The sequence below is a fragment of the Dryas octopetala genome, chromosome 9 (assembly GCF_963921425.1).
Source record: "Dryas octopetala chromosome 9, drDryOcto1.1, whole genome shotgun sequence".
NCBI classification, from domain to species: Eukaryota; Viridiplantae; Streptophyta; class Magnoliopsida; order Rosales; family Rosaceae; genus Dryas; species Dryas octopetala.
This window is the reverse complement of record NC_141374.1, coordinates 11,447,232-11,473,615: the sequence shown is the minus strand read 5'-3', so window position 1 is coordinate 11,473,615 and position 26,384 is coordinate 11,447,232. Positions and strand designations below refer to the sequence as shown.

Here is a 26,384-nt window from a genome sequence, read left to right as displayed (position 1 = left end):
CATTCATTTTCTAGGAGGTTGAAGAAAACTTCCGTCAAGTGCGAATAACACTGCTCAAAAGAAAATACAGATGTCAAATTTGTATTTGATGATCATCTGGTATTCTGAAGGTCAATGTTAAATGTCTTCTTTATTTAAACAATGAATCAAATTACTGATACCTTTCTCAAGGTCATTAATTTTGCAGATGATAATGGGTTCTAATTCTCTGGTGAAGCAAATGATCATGAAGTTTACAACAAAGGGAATGCTAACAACACCAACATAACATAGGAAGTTCCTTCCTTAGTTAAAATATTGGAAGTCAATGAGAGTGACAGCCAATGTCAAGACAAAGTGCTTAAAAAATTGATCATTTCTCTATAAATTTATGAGAATGACTAATTTTGAAGTTCAAAGGACCACAATATCCCCAACAAAAACACCATGGTCAAGGTTGGACATGGCTACAATGCAGCTATGTCCGAGAAGACATTTGATGCCAAGTGTGTATTGAATGTAGCAAAATATATTGGTTATGAACATCTTGTATAATGTGTGAGAATGTGAAGTATTGTTTCACATTTAAAAAGTATAACCTTGCACAGTGGTTTGTAAGGGTATTGGGCTATTCTTTCTATTGTCAATTGGTTTTGAAATTGATAACTATATTTCTTTATGGTACCAAGTAGCTAGACATATTTTACGTCACCTAATATGAGTTGCTGTCAAAATTTAATGATTAAAAGTGTGTATTACACATAAGATTTATGTGGTAGAATTTTCCAATATCTCGCTGCATCTTCATTTATAATGTTTCCAATTCTTTTCTTTATTGGGGCGATTAATTAGGAACCAAGAAAGGATAAAGGTTTAATTTCTTTCAATGTAAATATATATGTGTATATTATACAATCCTTCTCTAGAGAGTGACTGCAAACTTAAACTTTCAAATTGATTCCTATTTAGGACTTTCCTGTATCATGGGGGTATAGTCTATAAATGAATCAAGTCATCCATATGCTACATGCAAGTCATCTTGTACGCATCACAAATTTTAATTTTGCAGTTATTCTTTCTAGAGAACCACTATATCTATATTTTAGGGTGTCGCTATTCGAACTCAAATTTTTTATTAGTAGCCCCAACAATTTAATGAAATCTTAATTTCTAATTTTATTATAATATAAATTGACTGTTAAGAACAAACATTTAATTTAAAAATAATTAACTTAAACTATATCCAACACCATCAGTATACCCAACAACTTTGTATACCCAACATCTCCACTATCTCTCCAACATCTCTGTGCTTTTTCATCAGGTACTGTTCAGGTCAGGGAAATGGTGTACCTATATATGGTCAGCAAAAAAATTTCTTATGCTTTCGTTATAGAATTTTTTTGTTGTTGCATATGCTTGATGTGGTGATTGTTTTGAGTTACTTATTATATAAAAAGGTAATTATTTTGAATTCTCTTAAATCGTTACAGCCATGATGAATCCATATTATTTTGATTTTTTTTTTTTTTTGGTTGGAGGAAGGTTTTAAAAATTCCCATATAGCTCAATTGTAATAATTCTGGGGAAGGTCGTAAAGAAGAAAAAAAAACGACTTGTTTCATTATTTCTTAAGCTTCTATTTCACAGTCCGCCTTAATGAATAAACAATAGATGAAACAAATCATCAATCAATCAAAAGAAGAAAGAACAAAAAGAATCTTCCCTATGTATAACATCCCCTTGTTTCTTTTTAATTAAAATTATTGTAAAATGCTCTTCTTTGAACATGTAGTATTATTTTTTCCAGGTACGGTACAATGAAAGGGGTACCGTAGACCGGGGAGTTGTCGCTGACCTGAAAAAAACACATTTGAGATAGTTAAAGATGAGAGGTAATATATAGGTACTGTTCAGGTCACATTTGAGATAATTGGGCACACCATCAGGTAATGTTCAAATTAATACATATATATATTATTATTATTTTTTATTTAGTTGATTGGGTGTGGTATTGATTCGGTGGTGGTCGTTGGTAGTGTTTGGTGGTGGTGCAATTAGATCTTATGTTTTGGTGATGGTGATGGTGATGGTGGAGATGAAGTTGGGTGTTGATGTTGGATATAGAAAGTAGAATAGGTTGGATGTGGTGTTGGGTTTTAGTAAGATTAATTTGGAAAAACTTATTGGGTATAATAATAAATTTTTTATAACTTCTAATTTTTAATTGGGTGTAGAAAGTGTGTTGAGGCTACTAATTAAAAAATTAATTAGGTCCGAATAGCGGCACCCTATATTTTATCACCAGGGTGTCTAATTTTCAGATAACCATAACTCGATCATGTTGTAAAAACATTATTGTAACATGTTTACTAACTTGGAATCAAAATAGAAGAGGATCATAATAAGAAGAAATTGGAATGTGAATATGTTGGATTCTTATCAGGAATAGTGTGAGTCAATACAATAGTCTCATATGGGAAAAAACGACTATCTAACGTTGCATATTCTAAGTGTGATACCTCCTAAGAGTCACCGGGCCTTTCCAGACACATATGCATTATCTAGATAGTTAAGTTTTGGATAATATTGATGCCACATGAAATATGATAAGACAAACCCTATATATTTTGGCTATGGTTGTATCATTATTTAAAAAGATTATATATAAACCTAGCTAAAAGTTCCTCCTGCAACATGACCCAGCAGAGACAAAACCCTTAATCCTCCTTGAGATTGATCAAACTCAAGCTAAAATCCCAGAGTTTCTTAGCCAAATCTGCATCTTTTGCCAGAGAGCTCGGTTTGGCAATGTTACAGTCCACAAAGTATTCGCCGCCTATGCCCTTAACTTGTGGATGGAGTGCCACGAAACATGTGGTTGCTGCTCCCTGCACAACCATGTTCAATCACATAATTTAATCACAGCTGCAATACAATGTCAATACACACACACACACACACACACAAAAGATCCTGTATCCAAAAAACTTGTGCAGTTCTGCTACATATAATGTGGAAGGTAAAGAAATACCTGCTGTATTGTTTTAGAGAAAAATATACTCAGCACCTTTAAAAGATCTGTGTCAATCCCACAAAAAAAAAAGAAAAAAGTGTTGATTATTGGAAAACCAGACGAATACTGCAGTGTCAAGAACTATGATTATGAGCTAATAATGACACGTGAAATTGTATGTAGAAACTGATCATAGCACTGCAGAAAATTCCTCTAGAATTAATGACACTGGTAAAGCACAGCAGAGAAATCTTACAATATAAAAAGCTACCAAAGCCGAAAAGATTTGTGAGAATTACTCCAGGATGAAGAGAATTAGCAGTTATCTCCACCCCTACTTCCTGTTTAGTTCATGTTTCAAAAATAAGTTACCAACTCAACATCTTATATGGATATATGCAACTTATTTCCAGAGACATTAGACATGCTGCATAGATGACCTTAAAACATCTGATACCTTCAGACGCCTTGTAAGCTCATTCGCATGCAATATGTTAGCAAGCTTGGATTGTCCATAAGCATAGTACCTGTACCTGTAAATTAGCAAGTAAAAAGGGCAGATTGTTTATGTTTATCTACAAAGACACCTCAAACAATTAAAAGAGATACTAAATTATTAAATCAGCATAGCTTGAAGATGTTCATCAAATGATGCTCCAAAAAGTGTTGTACATTGATTTATCATTAATTTTATCGAAACAAATTCCTTCACGGTGCACACATTGATGGGCTTTTGATGATACATTAACAATTCTCCCTTCTTTTTTGCTTTCTCGCGATGTGCTTTTCATGGTCTCCAACAGAAGATTAGTGAGAAGAAAATGACCTGCACATTTATTGGTTCAAGTAATTAACAAATGTAACTGACATAAGCAACGTGTAGAAAACATTGGGCTAGAGGACAGACTTCAAAACAATTGATAGGTAACTAACACACCTAAATGGTTGGTTGCAAAATGGAGTTCTATGTTGTCTTCTGAAAACTTGAATAATGTCTTCACGTACATAACCCCTGCATTGTTACTTCCAAAAAAGAAGAAAGTGCATTAGTGCTTATTGTCATGGACTCGTAAGTATAAAATAAACAGACACAACACACCACAAAGTGTTAAAACAATTATACCCTAAAAGTTTAAACTATTAGAGAATAAGCCAACAATGTATATCAAGCTAACACAATTGATGTAGGTAGAGAGAGACACATAAGTGCAGTCTCATCCCGCACCTTACAAGCCAATAAAGATACGGAGAATGAAGAATGGAGAATGGAGTTATAGAACCCAGGACTTTCTACAACCAAAGCTCATATGCCATGTTAAACAACCACTACACCCAAAAGCTTAAACTGCTAGAGAATAACTCAACAATATATATGATGCTAATAAGGAGGAAATTGAGTAAGATGAATAGAAACTGGCAGATGGCAGTAATAACAAAGGACAATTCCTTATCTTACATGAGGATGTTCAATGGAAGGCCCAAAGCTTCGTAATTTGCTGCAAATTTTCGTACAGATGCCAATGAGCTGAAGTCTAACTCCATGACATCAATTTTGGCGTTGGCGATTTCTTTAAGGATTGCTTCTTTGACATTCGTTCCAGCATTGATGTTCCTTACTGCCATAACTACATGGACACCACGCAATGCAAGAACACGTGATGTGTCAACGCCAATACCACTTGAGGCTCCTGAAAATTAAACAAAATTTATACACTGAAATGTTACTTTGAGAAACACGGAGGAAGGCTCATTGACATGAAAATTCAGAGACAAAGCTCATTGACATGAAAATTCAGAGACAAAGAAACATCTTTTAGATTTTCAAAGGCTAAAGTGAGCAATATCCCCCATTGGTATTGTTTAAGACCATTATATTTGGAGAAATAAAACTGAAGGTAATAATCCCAGAAGAGACATCTCAGTGTAACAGAAAATGAACTTATAAGAGAAATGGGACCATCATAATTTCATTTCTCTAAGAAACTAACAGAAGTACTTAAACAAAGAAACATTGGAACTCACTATGCATATATCACAGAAATAGTAAAAGTACTCCACATCACTGGTCTTCTAAATATTTTTCTCATTCTTATATGGGAAAAGGCATGAATCCTACATATCAGTTTATTTGTTCAATCCTTGTGATGCTGGATTGTTATTCTCTTTGTTTGGATATATACATAAGCTTTTTCATCCTAAACAAAGAAATGAAGTACATGACAAAGCAATTGTAGCATTTATCATATAAACAATCGTATTCGAAGCATAAAATACAGCATGACCTGTAACAATGGCAGTAAGACCAGTTCCATCAATCCCGTGAGTAACTTCCTCTGCTGTGGAAGAGGCAGAGAACCCAGATGGTCCTTTCTTGCTAAATATCCCCATTATTTTTTAAGATGATTATTATGAAGCCACAACAACACAGAGAATGCTAACGAAACCAACATAACATAGTAAGTTCCATTCAATAGTGAAGCCAAGATTTTCTCATAATGGGGGATTGATAAACAAAGCCGAATATGTGATTTTTATTCAACAAAACAACAAAATAATACCAACAAAGTCAATGAACCACAAAACACAAGCAAAAACAATTAAATAAGGCTAATAAGTTAATAACATAACGAGAGTGTGACTGCCGAAGGGTGCCGGCCCACTACTGCTAGAGGCCATTTACCAAAAGGAAGGGGGGGGGGGGGGGGGGGGGGGCTGTTCACCACCCTAATCCACTAAGTTGACCACCCCCTTAAATTTTTGCCCCTTTTTGCCCATTTTGCCCCTGCATTAAAAAAAAAAAAAACCATTTCACCAATTTTGGCCGGCCACCCCTCCCCGCCGCCGCTGAGCTTCACGACGTCGATTAGCCGCGCACGGTGGTCGGATGAACAGGGGAAGACCAGGGTTGGACTCGCCGTGACCTGGGGAACAAAACCCAAGTGGTCTGGCGTCTCAACTCTGCCGGAAAAGGAAGATCGCCGGCGAAGGGGCCGTCGGGTCTTCGCCTGGGCCAATCTGGTGTTCGCCTGGGAGGGTGGGGTCAACCGACGAAGGGGAGGGGTGGGGTCGCACCGGCGGTGGGGAGGGGGTGGGGTTGCCTTGTTCATCCGACCACCGTGCGCGGCTAATCGACGTCGTGACCAGATCGGCCCCTTCGCCGGCGATCTTCCTTTTCCGGCGAAGTTGAGACGCCGGACCACTTGGGTTTTGTTCCCCAGGTCACGGCGAGTCCAACCCTGGTCTTCCCCTGTTCATCCGACCACCGTGCGCGGCTAATCGACGTCTTGAAGCTCCGTGGCGGCGGGGAGGGGTGGTCGGCCAAAATTGGAGAAATGGTTTTTTTTTTTTTAATGCAGGGGCAAAATGGGCAAAAGGGGGCAAAAATTTAAGGGGGGTGGTCAACTTAGTGGATTAGGGTGGTCTAAACAGCCCCCCCCCCCCTTTACCAAATTCAATTTGAATGCATTGCTCCAAAAGATTTTAAAATGCAAAATATATGTGTATATATATATATATATATATTTTTTTTTCCATGTATGGAGGCTTTCTTAGTTGTGACGGTGTATATAAAGTTATGAGTTAAATACACCGTTGGTCCACTTATTTTTACATTTTTTTAAAGTTAGTTTACGATTTTTTTTTTTTTATTAAGTTGGTCTACTTTCTTTTTGACGTTTAATTCTATTAAAAAGAAAGACAAAATAATCTTTTCATATTAAATAAATATTAAAACTAAAAAAGAAAAAATAAATTAAAAATTAAAAAATTACCCCCTCCCCCTCCCCCAACCCAGCCCCCGTCCCACCCCCTCCCCCCACCCAACCTAGCTGGCGGTCCCACCCCACCCACGCCATCGAGGTGTCCATGGCCTATGCTAGAAAGAAAGATAAAGACTTTGAATTGGGGTTTTTGGGATTTGGGAGTTCGAAATTTTTGGGCTTGTGGGTTTGCGAATTTGGTGTTGGATGAGTGATTTTTGGAGGTCGAAATGGAACTTACATGGGTTGCTGTATTTCATCTGAATTAGAAAAAATTGAAGGTGGAAGCTAAGGCATTTTGGAGCTAAAACTGGGTCTATGCATTTGGGTCTTGAGAGAAATGTCAAGGTTTAAATTTGAAGCATTTGGGTTGAGAGAGAGAAGAAGCGAAAGGTGAGTTGGGGTTTTTTTTTTTTATTATTTTATTTTTTTATGCATTTGGGTTGGAATTTTGAAAGAGTGGTTTGATGGGTTGTTTGTTTGGGGATCAAAGCTACTTTTTTTTTTATCTGATTGTTTTGAATTTTGAGGTGTGTTAGTGAATTCAAATGGGATTGGAAGTTGCTGTTCATGGGTCTGTTTTCACTTCTAAGGGAAATTGTAATTGTTTTTGGTTTTATGTGTTTGAATTCAGATTTCGAAGAGAGCAGAAATATATACGGATTCACAGTCTATTCGATTAAAAAGTGGATCATTTCATTGCAATGGACGCTACCAAAAGAAGTTGATTGGGTGGGGTGGGGCGGTGGCTAGTGGCATCAAATGGGTCAATTCATGTCCTAATGTAAGTTTAATGAAGAAAATTGGGGTCAAATGGTTTTGTTATTCAAATGGGGTAAATTGAAAAAATTATTGGGTGTAACAGATACACCGACACGTGGTATAACCAATTCAGTATGTAAGGGTTTATTGGACGATATATTTATATTAGTAAGGTATATAATTAATAACATCTACCTATATTATGACACGTTGGATTCGTTATACCACTTCACGATGTATCGATTACACAAAATAATTTCTCAACGAATTGACCCCAACTAACCAACACTTTTTTCAAATAACAAAACCATTTGTCCCTAATTGACCCATTTGACTCACATTAGAACATGAATTGACCCATTTGCCCCTCCGCTTGGACAAAAGTCAACTTCCGTTTTGGGTGTTTTGACAAAATGGAACAATTATGTGGCACACGTCAGTTAATACGTGGATGCACTTGACACTAAAAAATATTTGTGGACTAATCATGTAGTTATCTCTTATTTATTATGAGAGAAACATTACATACAATCGTTACTCTTTAAAATTTATTTATATGAGACACACGCAACCTATGGTTTGCTTGGTGTTTTTTTTCTTGGTTTGTTTGCTAATTTACAATACACACCAAATTAGAAGAAAAATAGAAAGGCCAAAAGGGTCACCGTCAAAGATGAGAGTAACATAAATTAGCATAGCAAAGACATTTGTGATTATTTTATTCTGAAATATGGGACAATGTCGTTCACATTATTGACTACCAAGGGCTACACACAAAAAGTGTATCACTTTGTTACTCGCATACTTTCTCCATGCTCTGATGCCGGGACCGCCTAACTACTCTGGTGGAGGCGGCTATTTTTGTTTTCCCTTTTGGGTTGTCTGAAGCTATTGTTTCTTTCAGACAGTTTTTTGACCTTTTAGGGTTGAGTTTGTTTTAGCTTCTCCCTATGGGCCCTGGGCCTTGGTTTGTTTCTCTTTGGGCTTTTGCCTCTCTTTAATGAATCTCTTATTACCAAAAAAAAAAAAAAGTAGAAAGTATGCGAGTAAAAGAGTGATACACTTTTTGTGTGTAGCCCTTGGTAGTCAATAATGAGAACGACATTGTCCCATATTTCAGAGTAAAATAATCACAAATGTCTTTGCTATGCTAATTTATGTTACTCTCATCTTTGACGGTGACCCTTTTGGCCTGTCTATTTTTTTTCTGGAAGCCAAGATAATCTAATGTTGGAGGGGCATACTTTCTACTTACAAATTTGATTCTTCAACATTACTCAAAAGAATAAAACTATTTAGATTATCTTTACAACTATCTTAGTGACCATCTTTATAAAGTAATAATCCTTTTTTCGCTCTCTCCTCTCTTATCTTTACTCAGCTTCATCTCCCTCACAGTCTTCAGTCCCAAGGGGGAGGGAGCGCCTCTCACAGGCTGCTCCTCTCCCTCCCTCCTGCCTCTTTCCTTCTACCCTTCCCCCCTCTGCCTCTCGCCCCTTACTTGGCCTCATACCCACCCCCCACATCCTCCTCCACCTCCACCTCCACCCCCCCCCCCTTTTTTTTTTTTTTTTTTTTTTCTCGGCCCTATTTTCCAGGTTCCCAACTCTCATCTTTTGAGATCTGTTTCACCCCTTTGTGGTGACTGCTTCACCCTATTGTCGTGACCATTTTGCTTCACCCTATTGTGGTGATTTCACCCCCTTGTGGGTTTTGCACTTTTGCTTGAGCTATATGCTCAGATCTGGAGATCTATCATCCCTATGTTCTCGTCCTCATCTTTTCGTCGTTACTTCCACTAGTTCGGGACTCCCGGCTCGTCACCTTCATCAGATTTGGATCGTGGCTGTCGGTGAGTGTAAGCGAGTCTGTGCGTGTCTGCACGGAAGAGCGCTAAACCATTGGAAGATGAGCGCTTTGGCATGGGTGTTCGCACCTCCATCTTCCTCCGTCTTGGTGGTTCTTTGGCTATTGTGGTGGCTGTGGCATTTTCTCAATGTCGTGGGGATGAGATCTGGGGATTTTTGTAGGTCTCATGGCAAACCGATCCTCGGCAGCGGCGTGGTTATCCTGTTGATGCTCAAAAATGGTAGAGCAGTCAACGTCGAGTCGAACCACGTAGGCCCGTTGACCCACCACTGAGCGGATGACACGTCGAAGTGGGGCAGGAACGGGTAGCTGGGTCCGACTGGTGAGTAAAGAGAGAGAATGATATCCAGAGCACCCTGCGCAAGTACACAAAAGTGAGCGGGAAGGGCACCGGTGTGGTGCCGGCCAAAGCTCCTCCGACGCTCAAGTCAGTGTTCAGAGAGATCTGAGAGCAGAGTGAGTGAATAGTATAATAATGATTTCAGTCCTCCCCTTTGTGACAAGAAGGTACCTCTTTTATAGTACCTTTGGAAGAGTGTCAACCAATCCGGTGATGACACGTGTCCCTTGTGATGACTTGCACTGTAGGAGCGCCACGTGTCACCGGTCTCGAGGATCCGAGTGAGTTGACACGGGTCGGGGCCTAGGAGGCTGGAGCTTAGGAGGCCGGAGCCTATGGGGCCGGAGCTTAGGAGGCCGGAGCCTATGGGGCCGGAGCCTAGAAGGTCAAGGCCTAGGGGGCCGGAGCCTAGCGGGGGCTTAGCTTTTGGGTCTAGGCCCAAACGACATGATGTTAAGCCTTGTGTGACTTGTCGTTATGCCCAGATGATTAATCATACGAACATATCCTGAACCTCCTCTGTAGCCTAGGGTTTATTTTTATATTTAGTTGGGCTGGTTTTGAATTTTTTTTACTGTGTTTATTTTGCTTTGGGCCTCTTGGCCCTTGCTTTGTATTTCTTGTGCCCATTGGGCTCTTTTAATGCATGGCTCATCCTTTTCGACCAAAAAAAAATCTTTATTAAAGAGATAGTCAGCAATGTGATCAGTTAAGTTGATCTAATTAAATAGCAAAATGTCAAATTGAAAATAGTCCACAAATTAGTTAGTTGGTTGGTGTAAATAACAATAATTAACAGATGTGTAATGTCACTAATACACAAAAAGATGAATGATATGTTGACTACAAGAACATCAATCAATGAGCATCAAGTCGCTGAAACATCCACAGAACTGAATGTTAATTTATAAACATTCTCTCTCTTATTCCAGACTCCAAGTAATCTCATGACTACTACCCCAACTAATACAAACACACCGTTATTAATTTCATTCCGAATTGACTTGCTTAAACGCCTCCAATGGCCGCATTCTTTTTCTGCAATCCTGACACCTGCAATGGATATAGAAGTATATAAAAAAAATGTTATTTCATTATATATTATTTCATTAGTGGCTATGTTAAACACCATAACTTCAAAATTTAATGAAAAAGTTACCTAATCATCATTAGTTGACGCCAGTGGCGGATCCAGAAACATTCTGCTATGGGGGCAAGATTAAGTAGCAGGTTCGCAGCAGCCAAGCAGAGCAGGGCCAGCAGCAGCAGCCGCCGTGTCGCGTCGCGTCGCGAGGGAGAAGTAGCAGGTTCGCAGCAGCCAAGCAGAGCAGGGCCAGCAGGTGTCGGCGCTGGTAGAGGAGCAGGGGCGTCGCGTCGCGAGGGAGAAGTAGCCAAGCAGAGCAGCCGAGCAGGGCCAGCAGGCGTCGGCGCGGGTAGAGGAGCAGGGGCGAGTGGGCGACAGTGGTTTCAGAAATTCAGAATTCAGACCAAGTTTCAATTTTTGTCATTCTGTGATGTGTGTGTGGCTGCCTGGCTGGTACTCAGAGGTTTAATTAACTTGCCAAAACGACGTCGTTTTGGCAAGTTTAGAATTCAAAAAACTGCATACGCATCTCACGTGACCGTTTACAGCTTCATCTTCCTCATCATTCTGTTCTTCATTTCTGTCAGCCATTTTCACAAACACTTGCGCCCTTCTCTTGCCCCTCTGCCTGCCACTGCTGCCAGTAAGTTCATGGGGTCAAAAATTTCTCTCAAGCCCAGCAATTCTGGGTTCATGGGGTCAATTGACCCCATTGACCCCATTGTAGATCCGCCCCTGGTTGACGCGATATTTTGTCCATCAAGCATAATCTTTGTGACATGAGCGATCTTGGGCCAATCCTGACCTTGTTTCCTTTTGCATCTTTCACTTAATTTAGGGCAATCTTCAATCTCCAAGTATCTCAATGCGGTGAGCCGCTGCATGCCCTCCGGCAAAGCCAACAATTGGGGACAGCTATCAAAATCTAGTCGTTGGAGAAACCTGAGGTTTTGCAACCACTCTGGAAGTACCGTGAGACGGTCACACTCACCAACATACAAAAACTGTAGAGTGTTTGCAGACTCTTGAAGCCAATGGGGCAAAACCTCCAAATTTGATTTTTCGATCCAAAATGATCGAAGACCTCGAGTGCCTTCTCCTGACCCCATCAAATCAAGCTTTGTACAATTCATGATAGCCAAATTCTCTAATGCCGTAAAATAGTTCATACTTGGCAAGGACTCTACATTTTCACAGTTTTCAAGACACAACGATCGAAGGTTTGTGAGAGGTTGCATCCCTTCACCTAGAGATTTAAGATTTTTGCAGTCGACGACATGTAAATATCGAAGAGAGGTGAGACATGCAAATGATTTTGGAAAACACGTATGATTTATTGTCAACGACAACCACCTGAGGCTAATCAGGTTCCCAATGTCTTTGGGCAACTCCTTGAGTTTTTCACATCCGTTAAGAAATAAGGTCTGCAAATTGTGCAGCTTGCAGATGGAATCAGGAAGCTTTTCTATGTGCTGGTTACCTGAAAGGGAGAGATATCTCAAGTGACTCAAGTTACCAAGGGAACTCGGCAACACTGCAATAGAGGTCAAAACACTAAGATCGAGCACTCGTAGGTACTTGAATCTGGATATGCATGTTTTCAAAAGAGATAATTGAGTGTTGATGATTTCATCTTCATCTTCATCTATATCTTCAGGATAACAATATTCACCATCGATATTTGTAAACATAATGGTTCGCAATTTGTCCAAGTGGAGTAAGAATTGGTCTTCTTGCTCTAATTTCCCGGACAAGTCCTCTTGAGATATTGACATATGGCGGACCTTTTTACAAGTATTAGAGGTACGACAATTTAGAGACGAGCACTCTACCTGTGAAATTGAGATCGCTAGATCATGAACAAGATCATGCATTTTAAACTCCATTTGAAAGATGTAATCTTTCTCAGCAATAATTTGAAAGAGAGATCTAGAACATAACTGCCTTATGTAGTCCAACCCTATCTCTTCAAACTCTTGGTTTCCTTTGGAGGTTTGAAGGAAGCCTTGTGCCATCCAAAGCTTTATCATTACTCCACTTTCGAATTCATGATCCTTTGGGAAAAGTGAACATAAGGCAAAACAAGGTTTCAAGTAGGGGGGCAATGCATCGTAGCTCAATTTTAGTGCAGGTAAAATGCCCTGGTTTCCTTGTTCCAGTTTCCATATGGCATCATCTCTTACATGCAACCAATAACTCTCTTCCCTTTCCGCATAGAGTAGGCCCCCTAGGGTAGATACTGCAAGAGGAACCCCTCCACACTTGTTCACAATATCTTCCCCAATTTTCATTAAGTTTGGATAGTTTTGTTCTTCTCTTTTCCTAAATGCAACTTTAATGAATATAGACATACAATCTGAGTGGGGAAGACCTTGCAACTCATGCACGTGTGCAGAGCGCATAAGGGAAGCAACTGATTCATTGCGTGTTGTTACAATGATTTTACTCTGATTGGCTCCAACCTTCAACAAGGAATTTAAAGAGTTCCATTTTGGAAGTGTCACCCCAGTTGGTTCCTTATCCCAAACATCATCCAAAACTAGTAAAAACTTTTTATTCTTCAAAGTCTTTTGCAACTTAATTTGCATCTCTTCAATACTTTCATGATCACCACATTTTTCGTCAGTTGCCAAAGCAACCATTTGAGAAACCAATCTTTTAATATTAAAGTCGTCTGAGACGCATACCCACATTCTCAACTCAAAGTTTTCCATTATCTTCTTATCATTATACACTAGTTGAGCAAGTGAAGTCTTTCCCAAACCACCTAACCCATAAATGGAAATAACAGGAACACTCTCATCATCTTCATCATGACCAGTGTCCTTCAAAAGATGGAAGATAATCTGTTCTTTATCACCATCTCTCCCAATAACATCTGGCACGTACACAGCAGAGTAAGTCTCCCTCTCCGTGTGCACGCCAGTCAAATCTCCAGCTGGTAATTCCAAGAGACCAAATTGATCTCTTTCCTTTGCAATTTCAACTAACCTTGCTCTAATATTTTTCATTACGTGTCCCAATTTGAAGTTGAAAAAGACTGAATTTGGACGTAAAAACAAGTTGCGTACCTTCCCTTTGAAACTCCGACGATTAAGCAGTCGCATCCGCAACTCTTGGTACTCAAATTCATCCACCACATCATCGATGTCGTAGCAAACATCTTTGAGCTTTCCCAACCAATCAGTGAGTAGGGGATAATCCGTCTGCTTTTTCTCTGCATGCCGGAGCACTTTTGTGATGGTGGACAAGATCTCCTTGAGCTTGTGTAGCTCAACTTTGACACCCCTTGCCAAGCAAATTTCATGGTAAGCATGGGAAGCAAGCCTTTCCAACACTTTCTCTGCAATGTTAAAGGCAAAGGACTCCATGGTGATTCTGGAGGAAACAGATCGAATTATGTTTTTTATTTTGTTGGGTAAATAGAAAGAGAGAGTTATGCAAATTGCAATGCTCGCTGTATAGCAGAGTTGCTTAATTTGAAAAATGTGTAGAAATAGCGATGGACTAATCAAGCATAATGCACCTTCTGTGAACATGCCTTTTCTTATGTTTTTTGGCAGCATTATCAGCTTTTTATTTACTTACTTTTCCTCTGATGTTTGACTGTTTGGTTGACGTACTAAGGCCTTCCACTATGGTAAATCCATTTTTTGTGACCCAAAACCCATTTTGGGTCACAAATAGTGCTGTGACCCAATTCTCACATTTATGGTGCTGTGACCCATTTTGGGTCACAGTGTTTTATACATATTTAAAATATGCCTAATATTGATTAAGTGATATTTAATTGATAATTTTAAATTTAAAGTATAATAAAAATGATTCTAGTGATCTTATTTTAATGAGATCTTTAAAATAAGGTCAATATTGAATATATTTAAAATAAGAAAATTTCATAAATTAGACAACATAAGCCTTACAACATCGGGACTTCAACAACCACAAACAAGAAAAACAATACGATGATTTAAAGAAAAAACAAGTACAACATGATCACTAAAAGAAAACACAAGAACAATACGAGGATTTAAAGAAAAAACAACAACAACAACTGCATTCGACATGACAGAAAATAAATCGAACTTCTTATTCGGTCAATATGTTGGGGCAAGTGGTGGGTTCCCCTCTCGGATCCAGATGTGCTCAATCAAATTAGTTTTTAGGGATTCGTTGACATTTCGGTCCCTAAGCAAATTCCGACGAACATTCATCTCAGGTAATGATGATGGAGCGGCACCGGTCGGACATGGTTCTACACCTTCGTATTCAGCTTCTGCCCTTCTAGTGCTCGCTTCTGGGTCTATTGGGTCATCCCTACCGTCATCCTCAGGGCGCTCATCCTCCACGATCATATTGTGCAATATTATGCACGCCTTCATGATATACCCAAGCTCAATCGGACGCCAATAACGAGCAGGTCGTTTTATAATCTGCCACCGGGCTTTTAAAATTCCGAACGCCCTCTCCACATCCTTCCTGTATCCCTCCTGTCGAGCAGAAAACAACTTATGGTGGGGAAGAACCGGACTGTGCAATGTAGTGATAAGAGTTGACCATTGAGGGTAGATCCCATCTGCAAGAAAGTATGGAATGGTGTATTCTATCCCATTCACAGTGAATTTCACCCTGTGGTTTCGGCCGGAAATCATATCATCAAAGAGATGAGAACAGTCCAGCACATTGATATCATTATTCGACCCAGGTATACCAAAATTCGCATGCCATATCCACGTGTCGTACCCAGCAACGGCTTCAAGGATAACTGTTGGGACACGATAATGCCCACGGTACACAGCTTGCTCGGCCATTGGGCAATTTTGCCATACCCAATGCATGCAATCCAAGCTACCAATCATACCTGGAAATCCTCTACGGCTCCCCTTTCGCAAAAGTTTCCTCAAATCGGTCGGGGTAGGCCTCCGGAGATACTCTGGTCCGAAGACGTCAGTGATGGCTCTCACGAACTTCAAGAATGACTGTCGTATGGTGGTTTGACTAATGGTCATTGACTCTGAGACCAAATCATATGGAATGCCATATGCCATCACCCGCAGTGCTGCAGTCACCTTTTGGTGAGGTGTGCAACCCACTCTACCGACGGCATCAACTGTTGGCCGGAAGTACTCATCCTGGAGGCAAACCGCTTCGAGAATTCTATTGAATAGCGGTTGGTGCATCCGGTATCGCCTGCGAAAAGTCACGGTGTCCTCGATTGGCGAGGGGATGAAGTAGTTGTCCATGAGACGTTCGTGGGCGGCTTCTCAATTCCGGTGTGTGTACCGGCGATTTGAAGAAGTACCGCCATGCCTTGGTGTACCGGCGACGACGGTATGACCCATTGAGACAATCAACTTACCCACCATCTCCCTTCCATCCTCTTCCCTATCCCATTCAGCATCAGAGTCCGAAGACGAGGAGGAGGATGAATACACATACAAAGTATTCATTTGGGTGTTTATGGAATGAAAAATGATCCTGAAATAAGATTGAGTGTAACATGGTAAATATAGTGGTATTTATACTGAAACCACTTGCATTTGAGATAAGGAATGAATGGTCTACATTCATTTGCTTTATGATGGTGTAGTCATTTCATGCATCAGTCTTGTCTACTGTAAAGCATGCATCAGTCTTGTCTACTGTAAAGCATGCATCAGTCTGTGAAAATGCGGGAGAATCCAATGTTGGGTAGAAATGCAAACATGAATTGAATAAATAGCAAACCATGACTTAAAACAAGATTGACGTTCAAATTAAAGGATACAATTAAAGAGTAAACATAATGTAAAACAAGATTAACATTCAAACTAAAAAACATAATTAAAGAGCAAGGTCTAATTCTAATTATTAGGCGGGTACCCCTGGTTTGAGTGATTGAGGTTGGAAAGATCCGGGTAGTATCCAGATGGAGTGCACTCCGAATGGTGGTTAGCACGCATTTGCCTCCTTGCAATGACTTCAGCCATCTTTTGCTCCCAATACATCCGTTGCCCATCATTCATTTTGGAGAGGTCTTGGCCCATAATATTTTGTTCTTCCCATTCTAGCTGCCTCTCGATCCTCATCCTTTCTCTTGCTTCCTTTGCGGCGTCTCTTTCACTCCTTGCACGCTCTCTGTCAACTCTCGTTTGTATGAAAATCCTTGAATTTTCATTATAATGATCTACTGCCTCAACCATATGAGTTTGGACGGGCTCGGCTGCCTTGGCCCGTTTTGCATGGTTTCTCCCTGGTGGCCTTGGCCGCGAGGAACCTATTGGTTGGAATGGTGGTGGGTTTTCGTCCTCGCCAAGTGGTATGACTGGATCGGTCTCATCGGGATCATCATCGGCGGGAGTGTCGGCATCGTCGGTGGCGGGGGTCTCTGAATCACTAACCCGAACAGGAGCATGAACTGCAGCATACTTTGCACTTTCCTTTATTTTTTCCCAAATGTGCACCCATGGAAACTTGAATCCAGTCTTGTTTCGAAAGCCTTCAAGTGCTTGCGTAAACTACAATAATAAAATAAAAATTAAAATATATAAATTTTCTTGTGGAAATGCAAACATAACTTAAATAAATAGTAAATTTGCTACATTTATAAACAAAACAAAAACCATAATCATACAAATATATAAATATGCTTGATAGATAAACAAAATACAATATAATAATATCATTATATAAATATGCTACATTTATAAACACAACCAAAAATAATCATACAAATATATAAATATGTTTGATACATATACAAAACAATAAAATAGTAATACCATTATATAAATATGCTTCATTTATAAACAAAACATGTAATAATTATACAAATATATAAATATGCTTGATAATTGGATAAAACGAAAAATAATCATGCAAATATATAAATGCATAAAAACTTACCACATTGGCATCATTTGCACCGCTTGCACGCATTCGCTCGGCCTCCAATAAGCAAGCATAAAATTTGTTGCAATCACGCGCAATATCTTTGAATCGTGCTTTAACACCGCCAACCTTACGAATTGTTTCACCCCCCATGTTACGCTTGAAAATTTCATAAATTTGTTCCCAAAGCATGGCGGCTCTAATTTGGGCACCAAGACAACCGTCGGGAGACCTCTCTAGGTATGCCATCACTAGGGCTTCATCTTCAGCTACCACCCAAGCACTTCCTCTTGGAGCCATGACAAAGAAAAAAAAATTTTGTGTAAATTTGGTAAACAAAGGTTGTAAATTGTGATGAAACCATATGAGTGTTGTGTGATATATATATAGACATCCTTGAAAATATAGCTGTTGGAGGGTTTGGGGAATTTTTTAAAATTTTTTTGAAATTTTTTGGCAATTTTTCGGATATTATATCTATTTTAAATGATTTATTAAATATTTGTTAAAAAAAAAAAGGATATGGCCGATCTGGACTGTTGATTATCAACGGTCCATTAATCTCAGCCGTTAGATCCATTTCCGGCCCATCTAAAAAAAAAAAAAAAGGCAAAACGCAGCAGCCGTTGATCACCAACGGTCGGCCGATCTGGACCGTTGGTGAGAAGGAAGCCAGCCATGCGTCAAGCTTCGTCCTCGCCAGGCGCTGCAACCGAGCCAGCCACGCGTCAGCCGACATCTGCGTCAGCAACTGCAGCCTTCCGTCAGCAGCCACAGACGCGGGGCCCACCCGCTTTTTTGCCCAGCCTGACGTTCTCTCTCTTCACGTGGGCTGAATTGTGGATTTGGGTCACAGCCCATTTTGGGTCACACTGAAACACACATTTGGGTTACACTTTGGGTTACACCCTCTTTTGGGTCACACATTCGGGCCCATAGTGTTAGGGTGTGACCCATTTGTGGCCCAAAATGGGTTTTGGGTCACACAATCCGGCAGCATAGTGGAAGGCCTAATGGGATATGTTAATTGATGTTGGAATAAGCAATTCAATACTCAATCACGTGGCTTCACATGGGTTGGTGTCTGTCTTCATTAAACAACCCACAATTATTGCTTTCCACATATTAAGCATCACATATCACACATGCACATTCAATTAATATAAAAGATTGAAACCCTACTCCTTGAGATTGGTCAAACTCAAGCTAAAATCCAAGAGTTTCTTAGCCAAATCTGCATCTTTTGCTTGAGAGCTGGATTTGGCAATGTTACAGTCCACAAAGTATTCGCCGCCTACTCCCTTAACTTGTGGATGGAGTGCCACAAAGCATGTGGTTGCTGCTTCGTGCACAACCATATTCAATCACACACACATCATTCCATTTCCAAAAAATAAAATAAAATGATTTTGATTTTGCTAGCTCTACTCTTTGTTAGGCTGTTATTCTCTTTGTTTAGATACAAATTTCATTTTAGACAAAGAAATGAAGTACATGACATATTGACATACTAAAAATATATAGGATTTTTCAAATACACAATCGCAAGTATACGGAAGCTTAAAATAGAGGATGACCTGAGTTGAGGTAAAAAATAACACAATAATATTATTATTATTTGGGCTTAAAACCGGGTCGGAATAGGAGAAATTGAAGCCCACAAGAGACACATGGTGTTGGGCTTATAAACCTAATGCAAGCTGATCAGAGTTATTGAGAAAGTCAATAACCAAAATTACAGCACGTTGAATCACACGCTCCTATGAAGAAGGAGGCATGACCACCACTCTCTCCCATTAGCAGAATAAAGAACGTGTGTGAGTGGAGAAGAACATGGGAACAACAAGACTTGGAGTCCAAGACTCTAAGAACTCTATAAAGATTGGAGATTAAATCATCTTAAGGTACGCAATTAGACCGATTTCACTTGCAGACATGTTGAACTCATGCTAACTTAGCCATCGGAGTGTCTTTGCAGGTACACCCCCCTTCCGCTCTCGTAGAGGACGACCAAAGATGGAGTCCGGCTTCTCAAAAATCATCAGGAATATTTATTGGTTGATTAATTGTCTTTCCGGAGATTTTTAATTAGCATCAACAACGTGTAACAATGGCAGTAAGAGCAGTTCCATCAATCCCTTGAGTAACTTCCTCTGCTGTGGAAGAGGCAGAGAACCCACATGGCCCTTTCTTGCTAAATATCTCCATTAATTTTGCAGATGATAATTATGATGAAACAACACAAAGAATGCTAACAAGACCAACATGACATAGTAAGCAACGAGATTGACTGCCAATATATACAATATAGAGGAGTGCTCTAAAACTAACTGGTTAGCAAGTTAATATGAAATTAACCATGATTTTTGGACCACCACATAACTAATCTCATAATCCGAATCGTCAATTATTTAGGCCATACTTCAAAGATCATTATTACAAAAAATCAACTAAATCGGAAATCATTTGATTATCTAATTGAGATCAAATAAATATACGATCAGTATTTTCGATAAAAACATATAAATAGTTGTTGTTATAATCAAATGACTAAATGACTTCCGATTTTAGAGATTTTTTACAGGAATGATCTTTGAAGTAGGGCCTAAAAAATGAACGGTTCAGATTTTGAGATTACATTTTGCGGTGGGTCCAATATGGTGGTTAGTTTTGTATTAACTTACTAACTAATTAGTTTTAGAGCATTCTTGATACGATATATATATATATATATATGTTTCTTTAATATATAGTACATTAAACATTGTATCATTAACCCATGTTTTTCATTAAGAAACAAATAATCATCAGCCAAGTTTATATTAAATGGTTGGTTGCAACTTGCAAAATGGAGTTCTATGTTGTCTTCAGAAAGCTTAAATGGAGTACCCATAACCCCTGCATTGTTACTTCCAACAAAGAAGAGAGCGCATTACTGCTTATTTTCATAGACTCATAAGTATAAAATAGACTACTGTAAGTTCATTGACAAGAAATTTAGAAACAAAGAAACATCTTTGAGATGTTCCGAGGCTGAAGAGCAGTTTAAGATATTGGTATTGTTATATGTGCATATCCCATTCTGGTATTGTTTAAGGTCATAATAGATGAAAGGGAAATTTTTAGCTACAGTACCCGTCCCAGTTCAGGATATGAATTTTAATAAATTATTTACAACAATATGAACAAATCTCTATACCGAAGGTTAAAATAGATCATGACCTGTAACTATATATGGCAGTAAGAGCAGTACCGTCAATCCCTTGAGTAACTTTCTCTGCTGTGGAAGAGGCAGAGAAATGGTCCTTTCTTGCTAAATATCTTCATTAATTTTGCACATGATAATTATGAAGTTACAACACAGAGAATGCTAACCAAACCAACTCAGACAATGCTAACAAAACCAGCTTAACATAGTAATTCCCATTCTTAAAATATTAAAGCAACGTGAGTGACTGCAAATGTCAAGGCAAGGCCTTTTACCAAATTCAATTTGATTGCATTGCTCCAAAGTTTATAAATGCAATATATATTTCTTTGAAAGCATTTCATCATCAAGGTTTAAAAAATTGACATTAACAAAATTCATTAATACGCTTTGAAACATAGGGGGACCAAATTTACCTTGGACTTTTGACCAAAAAATTAAATTTACCTTGGACTTGTAGATATAAAAATGTTAAAGCATTTAGAGGGACCAAACATAATTTTTAAAGCCATGCATCCTATACAACTCAAAACTCAAAACGCGACAATGACTTGAGTTACCTTATATGTGTGATTTACAGGTGATTGGACATCTCCGGAGGTTACTAAAAGGCCAAATACCTGTTAAGGAAGTGGATCGTGGGGTTCCTCTCCTCGTCCAAAAGAAAAAGTATAGATCTTGATGCTAATTTTTATACAAGAACTGGAATGGTGGACAGCTACGTCTCATTACTTTCAAAAGAGCACTTGAGCATCTTAGAATTGAGTAATCCTAGTGTACCAAGAACTGTGTGACTGAGCAAAAGAACAATGAATCGATTACAATTTTTGTGCATAGGGGGCAAAAGTGCAAATGTAATAAAAGTATTTCATTACCGGTATCTAAGAAAAAATACCGGCCCAGTACGGTAGAATAATCCCTTGAATTACATTGTCACGGCGTATTTTAAAACAATACATTCTTCTGCTAGTAAACAAGCGGGACACCATGGTTATTACAGTTTTTAATTTACATGGTCATACAACGTTGTAGCTTCATCTCAAACCGGTAAAAGGCACATTGAACTACAATTTACAAGTCTGACCAATCTATTGTTTATATTATACCATAATGTTTACTTTTGATCCATAAATCCCAATTACTTTCGATCTGTCAGGCTCAAGCTGAAATCCCACAGCTTCTTTGCCAATTCTGCATCTTTAGCCTGAGAGGTCGGATTGGCTTTGTTGCTGTCCATAAAATACACGCCGCTGACACCCTTAACTTGTGGATGCAATGCCACATAGCATTGAGTTGCTGCTCCCTGAAGTCATGTCCAATATATAAATGACAAGTAAATTGCAGTGAAGCTGCTTGAGCATATCTTGTTAGGGTTCAAAGATACACATACCTGAGGAACATTTTTAAGCACAAATCTGCCAAACATATTGGCAATGACTGCATTAAGCCATAACAATGAAGATGTTAATATGAATCCAGACAAATACAGGAGATGATGAAAGTTTAGGGAAGATGGTTATAAACACAGGATGAAGATCTTAAAATTACTCAGTTGATTGTATCATAGTGTATGTACTTGGAAGTTGCAACATGTCATTAAATGCTTCTAAATGATGCTAAATATTAGCATATATGTACTCAGAGTGAACTTATATGGTAGAATAGAAGAGTTGTCGATCCTTGCCTTAAGTTAGGTCATTTGTTATAACCTTGTCAATGTCACAATGAAGATGTTAATATGAATCCAGACAAATACAGGAGATGATGAAAGTTTAGGGAAGATGGTTATAAACACAGGATGAAGATCTTAAAATTACTCAGTTGATTGTATCATAGTGTATGTACTTGGAAGTTGCAACATGTCATTAAATGCTTCTAAATGATGCTAAATATTAGCATATATGTACTCAGAGTGAACTTATATGGTAGAATAGAAGAGTTGTCGATCCTTGCCTTAAGTTAGGTCATTTGTTATAACCTTGTCAATAGTGACATAAGATACAATTCACCCCACACCCCAAACAAGATATACAATACTATTTAATAATAACAATTTTACAGACAACTTAGAATGCATGACCTTATTACCCATCCCAAACAAATGAGCATATTTGTCAAAACTTTACCATTAATATAACTGTGGTAGCGCAGAAGATTGGTAAGAATTGATCCAGGATGAAGGGAATTAGCAGTTATGTTAACACCTTCTGCCTGTTAAACAAGACAATTTTAAAAGATTAAAAAAAAAAATAGAAACACCAACAGCAGATTAGAATTTCCCTTGCATGATGACATGGCTTGTTTGGAAGTATGAACTGCAGGACTGCTTATGAATGTTGAAAACACCAATGATGTAAAGGCTAACACCTTATGCTCTTTTTAACTTTTGCTTTTTGAAGATAGGAAGAATAACAATCAACAATGTTTGCAACTACCATGACCATTTGAGAGTCAATTATTCTCTCAGAATTTCAGTGGTGGATCCTCAAATTGCAAAGTCATTCAAGTATAGATGTCTTTGGGGAAAAATAAAATAAAATAAAATACTTGCACACTGAAACTACCCTGTGACTCCTTTCTCTTCTATTGACGAAAAGAGACATGAACAAAACCCCAGGGCCCTGCACATGCTCAATTATTTAATTTTCACTGTAACAGGAACTTGATACATTAATAACCAAAAGTCCTCTTTAGATTATTATTTATTAACCAAGAAAAACTATGATCACATAAAATTGATTTATATCACTAAATTCAATGTTGGTAATCAAATTGATGATCTTATATGAATCGAGTACCTTCAAGTGCTTTGCAAGCTCATTAGAATGCAATATGTTGGCTAGCTTTGATTGCCCATAAGCAAACATTTGGTTGTATCTGTAAATTTTCAAGAAAAACAAAAGCAAAGTGAAGAAACAATATTATTTGAAAAAATTAAATACATCATGTGGACATGTCAAACCATAAAATTATATATCACTGCACTACTGTAGCAGCACTTAGTGATAAAATTCATCAAGTGGTCCTGTCAGACTGTTACCCTGATTCATCATTGATCCTATCAAAACGAATCCCTTCGCGATATGCAAATCGGTGACCCTCTGATGACACATTCACAATCCTTCCCTCTTTGTTGCTTTCACTTGCTGTCTTTTTCATGGTCTCTAATAGAAGGTTTGTCAAAAGAAAATGGCCTGTAAAATAGTGGTAAGAACTCTAAGATTCCAGTTTATAATGACAACACGACAGGGTATTTCAAATCACTAGAATTTTTCTAAAGAGAAATAGAAACCTTATTCAAGGTCAAAAACTTGATTAAAGTTGAATTATCTCTCTCTGAAAACTGAAGTTATTCAGATCCTAATAATGCAATCTAACTATTTCAGATTTCTTGAAACAAGAACAGAAAATTGGGAATGCCAAATAACTAAAACTTTCCTATCTCAGATTTGTCAACCCTACTCCCTCATTTAAAAGTTCTTATAATTCTTGATAAAAACATCAAAAGAATTTTATGTTTTAAAATTTAGATACCTATATGGTTGGTTGCAAACTGCATTTCGAGGTTGTCTTGGGAAAGCATGAATGGAGTTGCCATTACCCCTGCATTATTACTTCAAACAGAGAGGATAAATTATAACTCTTTAATGTTAATTTAAAATACAACCTTTCTTTTTGTTCTTCCTTCTTTCCTTTTTCCCCTCTCTTAGAGTCTTACGACCAAAAACAATTTCAAAACAGAGAACAAAAGTGGCAATAACAACCATATGGTCATAATGACACACAAAACATGCGTGTGTGAAACACACTCAGATGCATGCAAGCACATGTATCCACTGATGCATTGACAACTAGAGAAGAGAGATTCAAATAACTATAAGAAAATGTAACAGAAATAATTATACTTGTCCAATTTAGATTTCTTACATCAAAATATTCAATGGAAGACCAGATGAGTTATAATCCGATGCAAATTTTCTTACAGATGCCATTGAGCTGAGATCTAGCTCCATCACATCGATGTTGGCAGTGGGGATTTCCTTAAGTATTGCCTCTTTGACATCCCTACCCGCATCTGTATTCCTTACTGCCATGATGACATGAACACCACACAATGCTAGAAGACGTGTTGTCTCCACACCAAGACCACTTGATGCTCCTGAAATCAAATCTATGTGTAAGAACTGAAAAGGGCCAAATGTACAAATTTCACCAATTGCTAAGACAAAAGCAAAGAAGTTAATCATAAAGACTTACTCAAGCATCACTGCCATCACATATTTATTTCTTTCATCCAATTTAATTACTCTAAACACTCAAACACCCATGATTTACATGAATATATAATCGAAAGAACACCAATATTATAGCCTTTGCAGACCTCATTCCTTGCTCTCACAACTACATCTTACCGAGCTTTGAATTATATCGTATCCCAAAACTCAGTAACGATCACCAACAACAAGAAAAGACACTTCAACTTTACATTGCATCTAGAACATCAACTAATCCTAAACCTCACCCCCTTCAATGGAAAAAACCAACCAATGAAATACTAAAAAATTACCCATGAGAGAAAACTAGTATACCCTTTGGTTGCTCAATTGTCGTTGTAAAATAAAAGACAACTAAAAAAGAAAACTTCTCCCTACTTTCCCAGTAAGTCTCCCATCAACCAAACATATTATGGAATAGAAAACGACAGGAACTGACCAACAAAAGAAAAACTCAGCTGTAGCCATTAAAAAAAAAAACCCAGATGAAAAGAAAAAGGAAGAAGAAGACCTGTAACAATTGCAGTGAGACCAGTTCCATCAATCCCTTGAGTGACTTCCTCAGCTGTAGAACGGTATGAAAACCCAGATGGCCCTTTTCTCCCAAATATCCACATGGTTTCAGATTTTGGTTAGACGATACCAACCAACCCAGAATCAAATCCAAGCAATTTCACAGAGCTACACGTCTAAAACCCAACACAGTAATCACAACCAGCAGTATCAGTTTAGTACTATGTAATTGAGGTAATGTATGTTGCAGTTTTTATAGGGGGTATCAGGTTATGTGATGACTTCTCGCGGCTTTGATCATACAGCCATTAGAGTCATTTAAGTAGTGGATTGACCCCCCACTAAGACGAAAACTTACTCCACTAACACACTCTGATAGACCCCCGCTAGCGTGAGAACCGTTGGATATGCGTGTATTATATGAATGTGGTTAACTTGATAAAGATGGGATCTGGACCTCTAATTAATTGATTAATTGGTATGATCTGTATTGTAATTTGTAAATATGTGATGTGGACGCATTTTTGACTTTTGGATTTGACCAATGGGTTTGCTTTTCTCATTTTTAGAACATAAATTCTGCACCCATTAGATTTTGATGTATAATAGGCTGTGTTTATACTGTAGCCGGATCATGAAATGATTTATTGATTAATATATATGATTTAAGATGGTTAAGCGTTGATTAGGAGTTTGATAAGATTGTTATGG

At 38.4% G+C, this 26,384-nt stretch overlaps 3 protein-coding genes across 4 annotated transcripts; all 3 read right to left on the bottom strand.

The window, feature by feature from the left end:
* Positions 1-2,458: 2,458 nt before the first annotated feature.
* Positions 2,459-5,473, bottom strand: LOC147274054 (short-chain dehydrogenase TIC 32, chloroplastic-like). The gene is made up of 8 exons (XM_086255930.1): positions 5,278-5,473; positions 4,452-4,683; positions 3,933-4,018; positions 3,668-3,821; positions 3,453-3,528; positions 3,252-3,336; positions 3,014-3,060; positions 2,459-2,870 (listed from the first exon to the last, which is right to left on the bottom strand). The coding sequence occupies exons 1-8, from the start codon at positions 5,381-5,383 to the stop codon at positions 2,700-2,702; spliced, it is 957 nt and encodes a 318-aa protein (XP_086112056.1). The 5' UTR covers positions 5,384-5,473; the 3' UTR covers positions 2,459-2,699.
* Positions 5,474-11,023: 5,550 nt separating this feature from the next.
* On the bottom strand, positions 11,024-14,252 carry LOC147274053 (disease resistance protein RGA2-like). The gene has a single exon (XM_086227763.1). The coding sequence runs from the start codon at positions 14,177-14,179 to the stop codon at positions 11,402-11,404; it is 2,778 nt and encodes a 925-aa protein (XP_086083889.1). The 5' UTR covers positions 14,180-14,252; the 3' UTR covers positions 11,024-11,401.
* A 7,450-nt stretch (positions 14,253-21,702) lies between these two features.
* Positions 21,703-25,971, bottom strand: LOC147274052 (short-chain dehydrogenase TIC 32, chloroplastic-like). Of its 2 annotated transcripts, XM_086255923.1 has the most exons (8): positions 25,672-25,968; positions 24,814-25,045; positions 24,421-24,500; positions 23,927-24,080; positions 23,685-23,763; positions 23,013-23,097; positions 22,277-22,323; positions 21,703-22,189 (listed from the first exon to the last, which is right to left on the bottom strand). In XM_086255923.1, exons 1-8 carry the CDS (start codon positions 25,775-25,777, stop codon positions 22,025-22,027), a joined length of 948 nt encoding a protein of 315 aa, XP_086112049.1. In that variant the 5' UTR covers positions 25,778-25,968; the 3' UTR covers positions 21,703-22,024. The 2 variants fall into 2 exon arrangements, with proteins under 2 accessions (XP_086112049.1, XP_086112050.1); XM_086255924.1 differs by lacking the exons at positions 23,927-24,080; positions 24,421-24,500 and having other exon boundaries at positions 25,672-25,971.
* Positions 25,972-26,384: the final 413 nt, after the last annotated feature.